Source organism: Diuraphis noxia, unplaced genomic scaffold (assembly GCF_037042655.1).
Source record: "Diuraphis noxia isolate RWA-SAM2 unplaced genomic scaffold, SU_Dnox_SAM2 contig0003, whole genome shotgun sequence".
In the NCBI taxonomy this organism is placed as follows: Eukaryota; Metazoa; Arthropoda; class Insecta; order Hemiptera; family Aphididae; genus Diuraphis; species Diuraphis noxia.
In genome coordinates, this window is record NW_028301713.1 from 80016422 (window position 1) to 80034109 (window position 17688).

A 17688-nucleotide genomic window follows, 5' to 3' on the forward strand; every position below is an offset into this window, starting at 1 on the left:
ATTTATTTTAATAATATGTGATTATAAACTATAAATTACTATAATTAACTATAATTTACTTAACAACTTAACGAAAATTTTGATATTTAAAAAAATTGTAAAAAATTGACCATTTGACCTAAATAAATGTTTTTACCATATCAATTTTTCTAAAAATCAGATTTACAAATTGGCTATATTGAATATTTCGAAAAAAAATTTATCAATTTTTAAGTTTTTTATTTTCAGTATTAAAAAATAAAAAATGTATTCTAAAAATGTAGCGCAAGTGTCTATGAATTATATTTAAAATAAATTTTTTTTAAAATATTGATTAGAACAAAAGTTATTTCATTTGTCAGATCTCTGTGGGACACCCTGTATATAAAAAAAACCAGATTATATAAAATATTTTTTTATTATATTAAAATATAATATTTTTATATAATAATCTGTGATAACTGATAGTATCATATATAGACATATAAAACACCTAGATAGCCGACTACGGGATAATATTGAGGTCAGCCGCCATATGCCAACAGGGCAATGTTTACAAAATCGCATGGTTGATAAGAATATTTATTAATGATAACAAAATTAATATAAATATTTGTACTGTAGTATATTATGTACTTATTACTACTTTATGTAATTTAATTTGTATTTGACATTTTGAATATAGAATATGAAAAGAAATTCGTTTTTTCATTATTTGAATTATTATTTATTATCACTTATCAATATAGGTATCTTATCTATTGAGTTATTATGTAAACACACAGACTTCTATAAGTATAGAAGTCTGTGTGTAAACATAGCCCTGTTGGCATAATAATATATGGCGGCCCGACTTCAACGTTCTTATAGGAATGTAATTTACAGTCGGCTATCTAGTTGTTTTATATGTCTACAACTATGCAGGTCTATGGATAGCAAGGTTTATAGATAATAGATAATATATTATCTATAAACCTTGTTTGGACCACAGACATATAAATATTTATATGTCTATGGTATGGACAGTACAACTTACTGATATCTACAAGTATGCCGGTGGCCGTTCCGGCTTATCTATGTGATAACGTTAGAATTGATAATATTATTCAATTGATTGAATTGTTGAAAAAAATGTCAAAATATTATTAGACACCTTATTGTTAATTAAACCATAATACATTTTAAATGTTGTACAATGGTTCGTGTTATAACGGCCTACAACTTCGAAGGCCAAAAAGTAGATACCTGTGCCGATCCTGTCGCTTTCACGTCAGCTCCTCCAAATAGGTAAATATTACTACTGAAACTACTAGGTGCCATTTGTGTGAACTATTAAACAATAATAGTATAATATTTACTAATTAAATGTTTATGCATAAAACGTTTATGGTTTAGGTTATTGATTGCATTGGCTCATCATGCTATTGAAGTTCGAGATTTATCTGATGAGGCTAAGCCTAATTATGCAATCCCCACTGTGGACCAAGTAATACAGTTATCTTATTGCACTTCAGGAAATTATATTGTCACTCTAGAAACAAAACAAAAGAGGTCAGGAGATGATGCATTATATCTGAGAGTCTATTGCAACTGGGAGCAATGTAGTCAGGGAACTCCACCATTAAGAGCCAGGATAGCTGGACGTGTGACACCCACTGGATCACAAATTGGTGACAATGCATTGGATATGATTGAGATTCCTGTCAAGTTTACAACAATAAATGCATTTGCCTGTTGTCAGGTAATACACTAAAATATCACAAGATGGTATATTGTACATAATGATAGCATTTATATAAATTATATCATTTTATATATGTAGATAATGAATATTTTTTATAGTCATAGAATGTCTATTTGTTTTTTATATTCACTAATTTATTTCTATTACGTTATCAAAACCATTATAATTAAACTTGTTGAAAGAGTGACAATATTATTTACTACATTTTTTTAAAATAAGACAAATAAGATTTTTGAATAAAATATTAAAACACTTTTCAAATAACATAATTTTAAGATCAAAATCAAGTAAAAAGTTCACCAACATGAATTAGGTATCATAAAGATGTTTATTATAAATCACATATGAAGGTCTTTAATATTAAGCTTATTTACATGCAATGACCTGTAACATCATGATAGTAGTTACTAGATAATCGTTTACAAAAATTCTCTCATAATTTTAATATTATCTTTTATCATAAAATTGTAAAATGCGGAAAAAAAATTAAATTTTTAAATGTGAATATATGAACTGTATTATTTACAACCTTTAACTTTAGTGTTCCTGGTAATCTCACTACAAAAAAATTATTTAACTAAACATAAAGTCATATCCCCATTGGTGTGTGGCTTTGGTAGCTAATCATCAAACATCTTACGTTTTGTTAAAAATTAAAGAGTGTGCCATACTTGAAATAAAACCTTCCAACTGTATGCTGTATATTTGTAAACATTGATAAACATTTTTTTTTAATTTCACTTATTAATAATTTATATTAATTATAACTTACAGGAAACAGGAAACATTGTGATTGCATCTAAATGTATACTAAGTATTTTTAGAATGGTAATAAAAACACATGACATATCTCGATTACGGTTCTTAGATTTTGATACATGGCCAATGATAATGAACCTCAAGTTTAATGTCTGTGATTTACAAATTGAACAAGACATTGTAGCTGTTTTTGGAGAAAAAAGAGTTCAAGTTTTTCAGATTCTTAAAGGTATGGTTTATAATTATTAAAATATAGTATACTACTATTATCTAGTTATAAAAATGTTTATATTCATAATTTGTTTCTAATTTTAGATATTAAAAAAATATCTGATTGGAGTTCTACAACAAATTCTATGAAAACCAATATTACTCATGAATACCCTGAGCAACCTGAAGTTCTGTCTGGACCTATTGATTTAAATCAATTAATAAAATCAAAAACTGATGCTTACCTCTGGCAGCATGTTAACCCAAAATGTTTTCCAATTATGGTGATGACTCCTGGTTTTGATGATAGCGCATTAGTAGAACAAGAAGAAAATGCTCCATTCAATATTGTTTCTTTACCTGTCACTATAAATGAAACAGAAGCAATTGATGTAAGAAATATACATTTTATTTAACCCTATATACTTTCCTAAATGTAATATATAGATATATATATATATTATTTTTTTTATAGCCTTGGAGTGAACCTATAAACTGGACAGTTAAAATATTGTTGCAACTTGAATTAAATTTGAGCAGATGTCATGTTACCAATGAATGTATAAAATCTGTGCTGTTACACTTGGTATATAAGCGACATGAAACATCTAAAATCTTGGGTAACTTTGATATAATGAATAATAAAATATATATACAACACTCAATATAATGTATACAAATTCTACATTTTTATTAAGAAATAATTCATCATAATGTTTTCATATATTATTAGGACATTCTCTATAGCTTTATTGTTTATTCAATGAATTCACATCGTTTTCTTATTATTTTTTTTGACTTTTTTGTCAATAGCTATAACACTTCGGTTGATCCAACCATAGTATTATTTATATGAATACTATGTATGTAATTTAAAGATATTTTTTCAAATTATATAACGATGCAAAGTTATTTTTGTTTTTTCGTCGAATACAAAGTTTTTATTAGATAATTATGAAAAAAAAAATCTTTTTAATACCATAACATTTTTTTTTTTTTTTAAGTCATGGGGGTGCAATTGCACCCTCGCGGCGCTCTTGCAAACATGGACATAGAAATTTGGATATGTTTTTGTTTCATGTAACTGATTGGTCTAATTAGGTGATTAAAATATAAAAACAAACTTGAATTTATCATGAAGTTTCCTTGAAATCAACTATCTCACATATTTCATTTTTCTTTTCACCAAAAATTGAAATATTTCATTTTTTTAACTATTTTTTATTTAGGATTTAAGGTGATAAAATCAAAAATGTTGGAAAATCAATCTTAAAAAAACTTAAATTTAAATCTATTTTTAGAATTCTTATCACTTCATTCAATAATTTGGTATGTTAAAATGAAAACATATCTAAATTCCTGTGGTAAAAATTCATCGCATCCAATCTCTTTAATATTATATCTTGTAATACCAAACCTCGTTAAATTGTACTAGTGCTCTTTTAAAATATTTTATATATTTATAACTTAATAATATGATTGGAGTGTTGGGTTGTAGTAATACAATAAAAGTAATGCATAATGTAATTTTCTTTGAATTTTTTCCAAGTAATAAAAATGTAATAGAAATTATTTTTAGTAATTAACTTCTAAAATATTCAGCAGTACTAAAAATTAAAATGTGATGATTGTGATTCATGTTTCTATTAATATTAGAGACTAGAATGAGCAGTCGATTAATTTATAAAATGCTTTTATATTTTAGAATGGAATTTTCCTCGTTTCCGTACTGAAACATACAATAACTTGAAATGTGTTAACTGCTTAATAAGTTTAAAAGAAGAAGCATTTGTATTTCATTCTCTTGTTACACACGAAAAAAATGAAGTAGTGGTATGTATTATGATTGTATGAACGGTTAATATTATATATTTATATAATGTACTTATATAACTGAATTTATTTGATTTTAGATGACTCCCGCACAATGCATTACTGTTTATAATTTTATGTCACCAGTTGTTAATATTTTTATGGATCGTTCAGTGCTGCATGTATTGACTACTTCTAGCTTAGAAACATACACAATTAGATTATTTCCTTCTTCAAGTCCTTCTCAGGTATATATGATTGTTATCAATATTACAGTTTTATTTAAAATATTTTAATTTAATTATATATAGTATAAATATTAATCATTTCATTTTATTAATTAACAATTATAATTTATTTTTAGTCACATATTTTATCTGAACGTGTGACACTAATTGGTCATAAACCATTTTTGGGAATTGTTGACATGATACTTTTAGAAAATAAATTGGTTATTTTCACTTCTGCTAATCCAAATGAAAACAATAAGTAAAAATAAATTAATTCAACTATTTAGGATTCATATACTAACATTGTGACTTATTGTTGACTTACTGCTAGGGTAAACAATAGCTGGACACTTTACATGTTAATGCTGCCTTCTCCTAGTAGTATATGTAAAGTTCTTACATTCAAAGCTAGGATTTCTAGATTCAAAACTCCAAATAAGTATATTCATTTGATGAAAGAAGCTTTAAATATATCAGATATTGTAGAAAACTATACATATCGTGGTTGTGGTACTGCTCGTTTGGGAAACAATGATTTCAAAAAGTTTTGTTGCCTTGTAGCTGACCATTACTTTTTGTAAGTTCAATAAATTGTTATACAATTTTAAACGAGTGTTAATATAATTGTATTTAAGATTTAATAAAGATGGATGGGAATGGTCTTACAAACTTTATGAAATAGCCAATTTGTTGCCAATGGATGTATTTATACGAATGAAACAAGTTGAAGATATGTACAAACGTGTAAGTGAAAATTATTTTATTTTCAACTGAATATTAAAATATAGCGTGATATTTTAACCATAGACTACTCATAATTTCAGAAAGTATTGATGTTTTTGATAATATTTTTTATGTGGTTTAAAGTTGTTACAAAACAACTGATTTTTATATATTAAAATACTCAGAAAAATATTCTGCTATCAAAGATTAAATTCAAACCATATGTTACTATCTGGAAAAGCAAAAAAAAAAACCTCAATAATTTTTTTGTGAAACACTAATTTCGTAACAACTTGAAACCACATTGAAAAAAATTTTTCAAACACAAAATACATCAAAACTTTTAGAAATTATGATAAAAGAATCACTTTACTAAAATATTTTATTACATTCAGGTAAAACGCCCAGTGAATACTATTCCAGCTCTGAAATTTTATATTCGTTCTTGGATCCATGATCATACTGACCAAACGGATTTAAAAACATTTATGTATGGAATTAAAATAGCTGATAGAAGTTGTGATTTATTATTTATTGCTGAACTTGTATTATCTGAGAAATCTGTTAGAAAACTACCACTCAATAATGCTGTTAAACACATAAAAAAAAATTTAGAAGCCAGGTATTTAAAATAAATTCTACTTCAGTATAATATATTATTTTATTACAAAAAAAGAATAAATTTTTGATTTGATATATATTTATAGATATTAGTTACTTGTTATAATCTTATTAGTTGTAATATTGACTTGAATATTTGTTTTTATTAATTTTCATACGCTTTATTTACAATTTAAACATAAATTAATAATGTTCTTACAAATAAATTTAATTATAAAAACTGATCGAGTTCATCATTTATAAAGAATAAAGAAGATCATCAGTGTCACACAATGAACAATTTTATTTTTATTTCATTTTTCTATCTAGTTATGAATGGAAAGGAGCTTTAACATTTGCATTACTGTTCCTATACTCATTGTCCAATCTTGAAACCAAAGATGTCTCAGATATATATAATGAAGCAGATGAAGTTTCAAATAAATCATTTGTGGAATTTTGCAAAACCTATTCCAATTTATTAATAGAACAAGTGAGTATAGTAGTCTAAATTAGATTTAATAAAAAAAAAAAAATTTATTTACGAACTGTATTCAAATGTGCACTATAATATAATATGTAATATGTATAAAAAATATAAATATTTACAGTATCTATTTTTTCAACATTATACTAAATCAATACATAATTATAATTAATCCGTGATAATATTGTATACATTCAAAATCCATTCATAATCTCTAATTCTATAGCCCTCTCTAGGCCACAGAAAAATTTGTTGGAAACACGTGACATTATTGTCAACATTGTTTCTAATTTCCCGTTATAAGCGATAACTTATAAATATTTGTTGATGACATAGTCAAAAACAAATGTTTCTTTGTCTGGACCGGCACTATTATTGCTTTTTAAAGTTCTAACATTCTTATAAATAAACATTTAAAGAAAAGTAATATTTACCACCTACTGTGTTTTTATTTTTGTACAGAGAAATTTTTTATTTTTGAACACTCAATTGTAACTTGTTTTGGTACATATTTTTAAGTTTTTTTCATTATTGTTTATGATAAAATGTATTTTCAATATAATTTTCCAAATCAAATCGCTATGCATAAGATATAAGATTATATAAGATTATAAGATATAACTCATACATTTCACATCTAGCATTTATTTATATTAAAGTACTCCAAAAAAAGTCTACTTTGGAATTATTAATTAAAAATGTTAAAAACCTTTAAAAAAAAAAATGAATTTTACAACTTACATTTATGGGGAAATAAATATTTTCAAAAATATAAATTGTTTTTGAAATAAAAAATATTTTTTGATAAAAGAATCATTTCATATAAATATTATTTTATATTATTAAATTGATTATATTTTTCCTGAACATTTGTTTCTGTACCATATTTTTATTTTGTACTTCATACTGTTAGGAAAGTTGAACACCTTATTTTTTTATTGCAAGTTGAAGTTACACATCATTGGTAAAAATTACCTGATAATTTTTAAGTTATTTACAATAATATGCTAAATGTAATTCCAGTATTTGTCTCGTATGCTTATTTTTTTCTTGATATTTGTGATTAACTTTAAATATAATCTATAGTATATTAATTAATTTACACTTCAATGTGTACATATATTATATGTATAACCATTTTTGATTACAGGATTCTTCATTTTCTGAATTTTCACTAGTCTTGATGCAAGAAACTCCAATTTTAATTGCTCATGGTTTCGCAGAAATAATTTCATCTGGTCAACCTATAAAACTACGAAAAGTCATTCAAGCGTTTCAAAAATATATTGGATCTCATATGTATTCTACAAATGTTACAGAAGTCTTCAAAAGATTTCTCGAATTACATTTTTCTCGTTCATATGGACATGACAAAATACCAGATCTCAACAAAAAATATGTCTGTGATGCAATCAAGGTAAAAAAATTATTTCTTCTTATCTATTATAATATTAATATAGTATTTGTTATTAGATTTTATTTAGGCAATACTTGGCAGATCTCACAAAACCAATTTCAGAAAATAGTTCACAAACTAATACCAGAGACTGGAAAAATATTTACAATTCACAAATACCAGGTTACATACAAATGTTACCATGCTATAATAACAACAATGAAAATCTAATAAAACTACAAAGTTTGTTTTACACTAACTGGCTAACCAATGATTTCAAAGAAGACATAAAACAAGTTCTTCCATTATTGAACAAGCCATCATTAAGTCTGGAGATCATGGCATCTGCAAATACTAAGAAAACAATTGAAATAATCATAGAAAAGTGCCCTCAAGCTGCTCTTAAATACTCTATTGTAAGTATTAGCAGAATTACAATATATGTAAAATGTAACTCACATAGCAAAGCTATCTGATAATTAGATATTTTGGTGCATAATTTATTTAGTGTCAGTTTACACTAAACAAATTATTATATGTTAAATTGAAATTGTCATTACAAGTTATGATGTACTTTTCCACCACAACCCCTCCCACGGTGAGTTTAAATGGTAGTTTGAGGAAGAGAATAACCTAACCTGTCAATTTGGGGGCCAAATATTTTTACTCTGGAACACCAATGTAAGTTAGCACTGCACTGAATCACTATAAAAACACTGTTATGAAATATAACTACTCAAGCTCAACCATGGTGTATAAAGTAGATAATGTATTATTACATATCATAATAGTCTAATTTATTACAAAGTCAATGTTAGTAATATTTTAATTTCTATTGCATCATATTTGTGTCTTTCATGGTGTACCTGTATGAGTACCAAAGTTTTTTATTGATTATAATTATTTACCTATGCTAAACGTTTTATTTTCAGGATTATTTAAAGTCAACATCTGAATGGAAACATATAATAAACTTACTAGAAAAAAAATCAAAATCAGATGTAGATAATCAATCTAAATACTATGAAGTTTTACATGGTAAAAAATTCAACACACTTATTTTTGATTTGCTTTTTATTTATATTTATGTTACATTTTGTTTTTAAGATATTTTGGAGTATTTATCACATAATATGTGTGTTGAGGACCTTTGTAGTGTATTACCGTCAGAGAGTTCAACAAATATAGGTAATGATGAGTATCAAACGTATGTAATTACTTGTCAAAAAATTAACCAAGCAAATCAAATTAAATCAATGGTCATGGCTACTGGTCAACAACTTTTAGCTTCACTTAATTTTAAATAAATTTGAAACCTATATTTCAATGCTTTAGTGCACAAGCTTTCAAACTATGAAAACTAATTTCAGCATCAATCAAATTATTTTTATTAAGTTCACATTAAATGTACTAGTCTATAAAAGTTTGTATTTTTTTTTTCATAACTGTACAATTATGAACAATATTGGTTGGTTTTCTTTAAATAATGTCATTACCAGGTATTTTAAAATTGATATTTTGATATGCACTTAATTTTGAAATTCAGCTTTTTTGTATCAATTAAGTATTTGAGATTTCCAATTTTAAACTAATCATTTTATTTTATTTATTTGTTGAATAAAACTTTATTTACACAATACACATAATATTATAATAAACTAATTAATAATCAAAATTTATTTTTACATTGTCATTAGTTTATCAAAGATAGCTTTTTCAACTTTACATTTGAATCTTAAGGATATATGTATGTAAACTATTAATTCATTTTAACTATTTTTGTTATTTTATTTTAATTTTGTTGTTATCATAAAGTTACAAATAAAAACTTTATAATTATATATAGTTGTATGGTTATTTCTACTGATGAAACGTTTCTGATTTAATGTTATGTTCTATATTGATTATTGGTATATTGATTGAAGTCGTCAATGCCCCTCTTGATCTTTTAATTTTAATTTTAAGAGTATACCATTCCTACAATTGTTGGTTTTAATTTATAGTTATATGCTTTATCTATATAGATAGGCTGTTGTAGTGTCCGTTCCGACGGTTTAGAGAGTAGACCTGCGCTGTGTTGCGAGGTCTATCCTAATGTTATGTAAAATAGTGTTGAATAAAGTTGTCCTAAATATATACGTTAAAATCACCTGTTGGCTGTAATCTCGGTCGGCAGGTGTAACGCAGGTGGCATAAATTATTATTATTTTGTTTTTTGATAATATTAATTTTGCGCTAAATATTCTAGACTCTCGTTCAATTTTCTACACATGCATGCTCATTGCATCATCAGTATGTATCCGAGACTTTAAATTGGTACAAATGTTTTGAGGTGCACCAGCTCAACATGGATTCAGTTTAATATAAATATACAAATATGTATATAACTAACGTGTACAAACGTATATTTTATTTTTAATTACACAACACATTTTACTAACCTATACAATTATATAAAAAAATTTATTTAATTACACACATATTACAATTATTTACACGTTCTTATTATTAAATACAATATAATTACAATATACATACAAGTTTACAATATAAACAAAATAAATATAGTCAGTGGCGTAATTACATGGTTGCATAGGTGTGCATTGCACTGGGGCCCGGGGCCTAGAAGGTCCAAAAAGGGGCCCTAGAATTTTAATATTTTGTTTAAAATATATTAAAATTGTAAATGTTGTTAATAATTTTAAACTATTTTATAATAAATTATATACTACGATAAAACCATACAATTTTATATTACGAAGAGTATAAAAATAAATTGTCCATGAAACAGGTAGAAATATTGTCATTAGAACATATTATATCATTTATCGGCTTATGCTTATCGTAAATATCTTGATTGATGATTATACGTAAAAATGATTTGAGATCCACACAACAACAAGAACGCTTCAGTGAATTAGCAATTTTAGCCATTGAAGCTAAAGAAGCTGAACAAATGGATATACAGGAACTTATAAGACAATTTGCTGATTTAAAGGCAAGAAAAAAACCATTTACATCATAAATATATTTAAACACAATGACAACGTAATTTATAAATTATTTCAGGTTAATACATATTATTATGTCATTTATTTCATGTATAAGTATAGTTTAATTATAATTATGGTTTATTTTATGAATTATATATATTATAATACATAATATAATTATACATTTTTTATATATAAATACGTGTAATTGTGTAATTTTATTCATATAACGATTTTTAGGGGCCATAAAATAATATTGCACATGGGCTAGAATTTTATAGTTACGCCACTGAATATAGTATATACAATATAATATTATCACACACTTAACGCTTAATGACAGTAAGCTCGCGTGCGTATCCGATCGTCATCGACAACGCATTTGTCGTCAAAACGATTAATTTTGTCATTTAATGGTCTTAATCGTTGTTTGAACGATCGGATCGAGACGTTCTCCCTATACGGCGTGTACGGCGTATACGGTGGAAGCGGTGTTGGAACAAATTCCTCGCCAGCAATGTTGGCGGCGCTAGCGGACCATCAGACGTGCACGTCGTTTCAACTCGTCACTCTTAAGCGTCACGTCATCATCATCATCGTCCTCCTCATCGTAGTCATCCTCGTCATCAGCCAACTCCTCACTCTCAGCACCGTCACCAGCGTCGTCGTCGACCCCCAAAAACAGACAACGCTTATGGTCCTCGAACGTCAAGTGATTTTGGACCACATGCCCTCGAATCCCCTTGGCCACGAGTTTTTCGCCCCCTTCGATTTTGTACGCGTAGCATTTCGCCCTGAGTGCAATGAACTCGTACATAGTACCGGTAGGCCCGCCGTCTCGTCCTTGAACAGTCCAGGGTCTGTTCTTGGATGTGACGAACTTTAGGTTACACGGCGAGCAAAGTGTGTGTCTCAATCGCCCCGACAGATGACAGTGGTCGGCGACTTTACACCTGCTATCGGTGAACGTAAACTCACACATATCGCATACACTCTTCGCGTTATGTACACGTGTCTTCTCCACACTCATCGAAATCGGCACATTAGTCGCCTTCAGCGGGTTCCGCAACCTGATGGTGAACGCGGTCACACTGGTGACAAAGTGTTGGGCCACTTCGTCACGCGATTCCGATCCGTGATATATTACCGGGGCCTGTGGTATGTCATATTTCTCCTTCAACGCTACGGGTACGTCCGCCGCCGCCTTGACAAAGTACCCGTAGCTCAGTGGCGTGGCGAGGTAAAAGTTACATGTGGGCGAAGTAGACTTAAAGAGGCCCTTTTAAAAATTTTTTTAACTTCTGTCATATTTCTCTATGGTTAATTATAAAACCCTATAGAACGCGAGGCCCTTTGAGGTGTGAGGCCGTGGGCAATGGCCCACACCGCCCACGCCTAGCGCCGCCACTGCCGTAGCTCATCGGGTGATGGACGTGTATCCCGTCAGTGCTTGCCCCCACCCGCTCCGTCTGTTTTTCCAGGAGGGCTTCAAAATCTGCGTATATCACAAACGGATGACGCTGCAATGCTAGCCCGCCCGTTAAACTTGAGCGCATCCCCCTCCTCCGGCATAACAGGTGAAATCGGTTTATTAGGTCCGAATAGCATCATAATATGTTGTTGGAGAGCCTCGTTACAATGCAATTTATTTTTTTTAGCCCACTCATCAAATGCGGTGAAACGTCGCTTACAGATGAAAAGTCGGCTTTCATGTGATGTTTTCTGGGTTCCCACCAACCGTGAAAAATTTGAGATGTCCGTGTTACATGTGCATCCGTGCCGAGCCCTCAATCACGAGAAGCCTTCTCGTTTTCAACAACCCTGATTGGATACACTACACTCTCCTTACCTACATTCCCCCCCCCCATTACCACCCTTCCCCTCCTTCACCACCTTCCCCACCTCACCAGGTTTCAATCCGTACACGTTTACCGACATCAGTAGTATGGTATTTCGACTGACATCCCCTTATTACGCCGTTCGAATATATGGATTTCCGAAACAGGTGTCGGGGAGGATAATTCGGAAAAATCGTACCGATGCTCCTCATTATGATAATTTTCCCTTACACGATTAGGGTAGCCTTCTAGAACATGTCTGGCTAGAATAGCCCACTTGAAACAGGTGGAAAACTTGAAACTTGCATGGTAGTAGTTATCAATATATTGATGATTGATGCTTAATAGCTCAAATTTAAATGTGAATAATAATATAATACTTTAACAATTATTTTATGGTATCTAAATATCTTATATATAATAATATGCCATTACGGTATTTAAGGTATAGGCACGCACTTATTAAGGGTGATTCGCCAAGCATGTTCACACCCTTTTTTTTTAATAATGAAGTTATTCAAAATCAAAGACCATATTTTCGAATTCTTTATATTATTAGTACCATTTAAGAAGTGTCATTTTACTGTAAATTATTTAGCGGAGAATTTTTATGTATCGAAATCAAAATTTGAATGAGTAGTTTCCAAGTTATTAAAATGTTTGTACTAAGATTAATAGTCCTAAAAAACGTTTTACAAAAGTATAAAATACACCTACTATTAGCCATAGACCTTTTATCCTTAGAATACAAAGTTAAATAACTCAAAAATTACTCATTAGAATTTTGATTTCAATACACTTGAATTTTCAAAAAAAATTATCCGTTAAATAATTTACATTAAAAAATTGACGTTCTAATTTTAAGAAAAATTTTATATCGCCACATGACACTCCTAAGTTGTAGAAAAATTCTCAGGAATTTGAAAATATAGTCTTCCAGTATATTTAAAGATTCAAAAAATCAGATTTTAAATGACTTCATTATTAAAGAAAAAAGGGGGTGATCATGCTCGGTGAATCACCCTGTATACTATATAAGACAACACATAAAACATACAATTTATTTTAGTCATCGTTTATGATGTTGATTTGTCACAGTGCATTAAAGTTATTAAAATTCATTTTAATAACATTATTCTTCAATATTTTTATACAAAATATTGTTAAAAAGATACTTATATTATTATATACACTTTTACGAACAAATATAAAACTGAATTGAAAGGGAAACTTGGAAATAGTCTATTTTTTTAAAAATGAAATCGATATAATAAAATAACAATAATATAGGTACTTCTAATATTTAAAAATAAGTAAACCGTCCTTAGATTAAAATAATTTTTGATTAATAGTGGTACCTATTAAATAATCTCATATATTGGGTTATTTTTGTTATGAAATTGAAAAATAAAATAAAAATCTACTATCAACATTTTAGACATTTCGTAATCACCACCATATTTTGTTAAGAAGAATGTTAAATTATTAGGTTTTTTTATTTTTGATAGTATCTAGTTCAATAAAATATTAACTTAGGTATTCAAAGTTTAATAAACTTATTTTTTCAATTTTAAATCAATGTTCTCTTATACCTATATTATTTTTAAGAAAAATCGAAACTAAATTGTGACAATACAACTAATAATTATGGAGTTTTTCTTTATATTTATTTACTTCAAGCTATCTAACATTTAAGGTCACTTGAAGCAATAGTTTAAGAAAAAATTATTTTACAGTTTTACACCTCAATTTTAAAACTCAAGATTTAACAATAGTGAATTTAATTGTTGTAGATTTTTTCAGTTTGGAATGAGAAAAAAATTATCGAAATAATTTCAAGTCATCCAGGAAGATGGTACGAAAATTCCATCATTTTGAAATCTTCAATATAATAATCACGTAATGCTAAGTTATTAGAAAGAACAATTGACAAGAAACCCAACGTATAACTTAAATTCCAGAAGTTCTGTTAGTTTCCTCATTTGCATTTAGTAGATAACTAACAAAATTAATTAATGCATATATTTTTTTTTTTTTTGCGTAAAGCATACAAATTAAAAATAATCGGAATTGTTTATTTTGTGAGCAAAAACCTTCAAGGCAACCGTTTAAATTAAAATATTTAAACAGGTAAATTATATACTTCATAATATTAGTTTATTCTGAAAATATAAATGTTTACAAAAAATATTATTTTTAAGAACGTTTACCAATTTACAACATTTTTTTATTGAAATCTAAGATTTACCTATTTGGTTTTAGCTGATTTTGATATGCATAATATATTATATTGATAATACAATGATCTGTTTTATTTGTCTGTCACCTAAAGGGCAGTAAAAATGCTTTGGTTTTCAACTTCGAGTATGGTTTCTGATAAAAAATTGTATCTTGACTTTGAGGGGGTCAAAAGTAATTTCCGCTACTTTTAAGAATAATAGTGATTATTTGAAAAAAAAATTGAAGAAAATTGGTAACTTTTGCTCAAAACCAATTTTGCCGAAATCGTTATTGTATTTTTGGTCCAACCCAAAAATGAACAGAAGTAGATGCTTAAAAATGTTCATCAAATATTTATATTAGTATATTCTGTGAGTAATACAGTTTCCAAAATATCTTGACTATCTTTTGAGACATTCTAAATTATTTTTAGTCAAAAAAATAACAAATATAAAAAATTATTCACTGCGTTAAATATCTTGAAAATTTAATACATAACGTCCTTAAATTTTTTAATATTGTAGCTAACTAACAATATATAGTTAGGGGTTTTTTTTTATTAAGTATTTCAAATTTAAATTGACAAAATTCGTTAAAATTACGAAAATTTTCAAATAATTCCGTAGTTAAGATTCAAAACTGTATAAAATATAGAATGATTCTCATAAAAAAATGATCCATTCTAATATATACATATTAGTTTATTTTTGTATTCATTTTGATTTTAAATTGGAGAGGAATTAGATATTTTAACGAAGAACAACGGTTTTTAGTCCTTTTAGTACCTACCTACTTAAAACTTTTATAGTATCTATATTATTATTATATTTTATATACACTTTGACTTTTCAAATTCAATTTTTTCGGCTAAAATGTATTCATCCTACTATATGACTATTAGTAAAATAAACTACTTTAATAACAATAATATATAGTTTGGTACTAAGTAGAAAGTAGTACAGGCTAACAGACTTCGCACAGATTATTAATATGTAAGAAATGATTTATTATATAATTCAAATTTAAACACGATACGTAGATGATTACAGTCTACAGTGACTTATTCTTTAATGACGAGGTATACTCGTCACCAACTGTAGGTACATCAAAGTGGTTACCAATTCACCTCTTTTTTACTGCATAATTATAATAATAATAATGCATTATAATTATTTTATACACACAATGATATTAACAAATGCAATGATGTAAATAACGGAATTCCATTGTTCCCAATGGCCGATGTCGCCGAGGGTTTATTCTTAATAAAAAAAAAAAAAAAAAAAAAAAAAACAAATGCAATGTTTTCAGCATAAATTATTAGTTCAGTCTAATGTACCTACAACATTAATAGTAAAATAAATTATTTTAGTAGCAATATAATTCTTATACACTATACAGCAGTATGTCTAAACTATAAAAGTATCAAGAAATACTTTAAACGCATGACACTGAATTTGATTTGGTTTTTTTAACCAATTTTATTTTACAATGTTGTGTGACAAAATCAATTTTGGTTTTTGATATAACTTTAAAAAAATGACCATAGATAAATGCAATTTTCACCGAATGTTTGTATAAGTATATTCTATCGACCATGCAATTTTCAAAAAATTTCGACTTAAGTGAACTATTTATAGATGTATGCAATTTTCGATCATTATTAGTTTTTTTAAAATTTATATCGATAAAAATGTATTTATTGGGTAGAAAAGCTTGAAAATTTAATATAAGACTTCTAATATATTGTTACAATAGCAGTTGAATAATGAAATAAATACATAGTCAGAGTTTTTTTTTATAAGCATTCAAAGTTTGAAAATTGACAAAATACGTAAAAATCGCGAAAATTCGCAAATTATTTTAAGCTAGAAATTCATAAAAAAATTTCTTTTTAAATCTAAGATTTGAAAATTTAATACAAGGTTTCTGATAACTTAGTCAACGTTTATCATAAAAAAATATCCACCAGAAAGTCAAATTAAATTTTTATGAGTGTTTGAAATTTAAATTTTTACAACATTGGATTTTTACTAGATTTCTCATTTAGCAATTTTCTTATTTTGGTGTAACTCTAAAAAAAATGACCGCAGATACTTGAAATTTTCAACGAATGTTTATATAGGCATTTTCTATATTTGATAAGATTTTCAAATTGTTTTGAGCTGTTTACTGGCATTTTAATTTTTCAACTTGTTTAGTTTTTTTTTCTATTAATATCAATAAAATTGTATTGGTCGGGTCAAAAAGCTTCAAAATTTAACATAAGGCTTCCAACATATTATTTCAATAGCAGTTGAAAAATATTAAAAATACATTTTTGTTATAAGCATTTAAAGTTAAAATTTTTACTAAATACGTAAAAATTACGGTTATGTTCAACTTATCTTAGATAGAAATTCATAAAAATTTTATTTTTAAAACTAAGATTTGAACATTAAATTCAAGATTCCTTATAAGTTTGTTTACCTTTATCGAAAAAAAAAAAATTTTATATCTATAATAATATATCCCAGACAGATAAACCGTACCCACTTGTAACCTAGTGTACAGCACAGTGATATCCACTTTCCCGCTTTTTTTAACTCGATAAACTGACGAAAACAGTGGCGTATTTAAGGATGGACAAGGAGTTGTACCCCCTCCGAAAATCGTTAAATAATAACATGATAAAATTTGTCAACATTTATTTTGAAT

The 17688-nt window shown here is 27.4% G+C and overlaps 1 protein-coding gene across 1 annotated transcript; it reads left to right on the plus strand.

The window, feature by feature from the left end:
* Window positions 1–1060: 1060 nt before the first annotated feature.
* Window positions 1061–9661, plus strand: LOC107162686 (BLOC-2 complex member HPS3). Its single transcript, XM_015509694.2, has 16 exons — window positions 1061–1266; window positions 1375–1720; window positions 2498–2711; window positions 2798–3084; window positions 3168–3312; window positions 4398–4525; window positions 4606–4752; window positions 4869–4993; window positions 5066–5311; window positions 5370–5478; window positions 5853–6079; window positions 6388–6550; window positions 7695–7961; window positions 8018–8356; window positions 8873–8978; window positions 9048–9661. Exons 1-16 carry the CDS (start codon window positions 1175–1177, stop codon window positions 9245–9247), a joined length of 3141 nt encoding a protein of 1046 aa, XP_015365180.2. The 5' UTR covers window positions 1061–1174; the 3' UTR covers window positions 9248–9661.
* Window positions 9662–17688: the final 8027 nt, after the last annotated feature.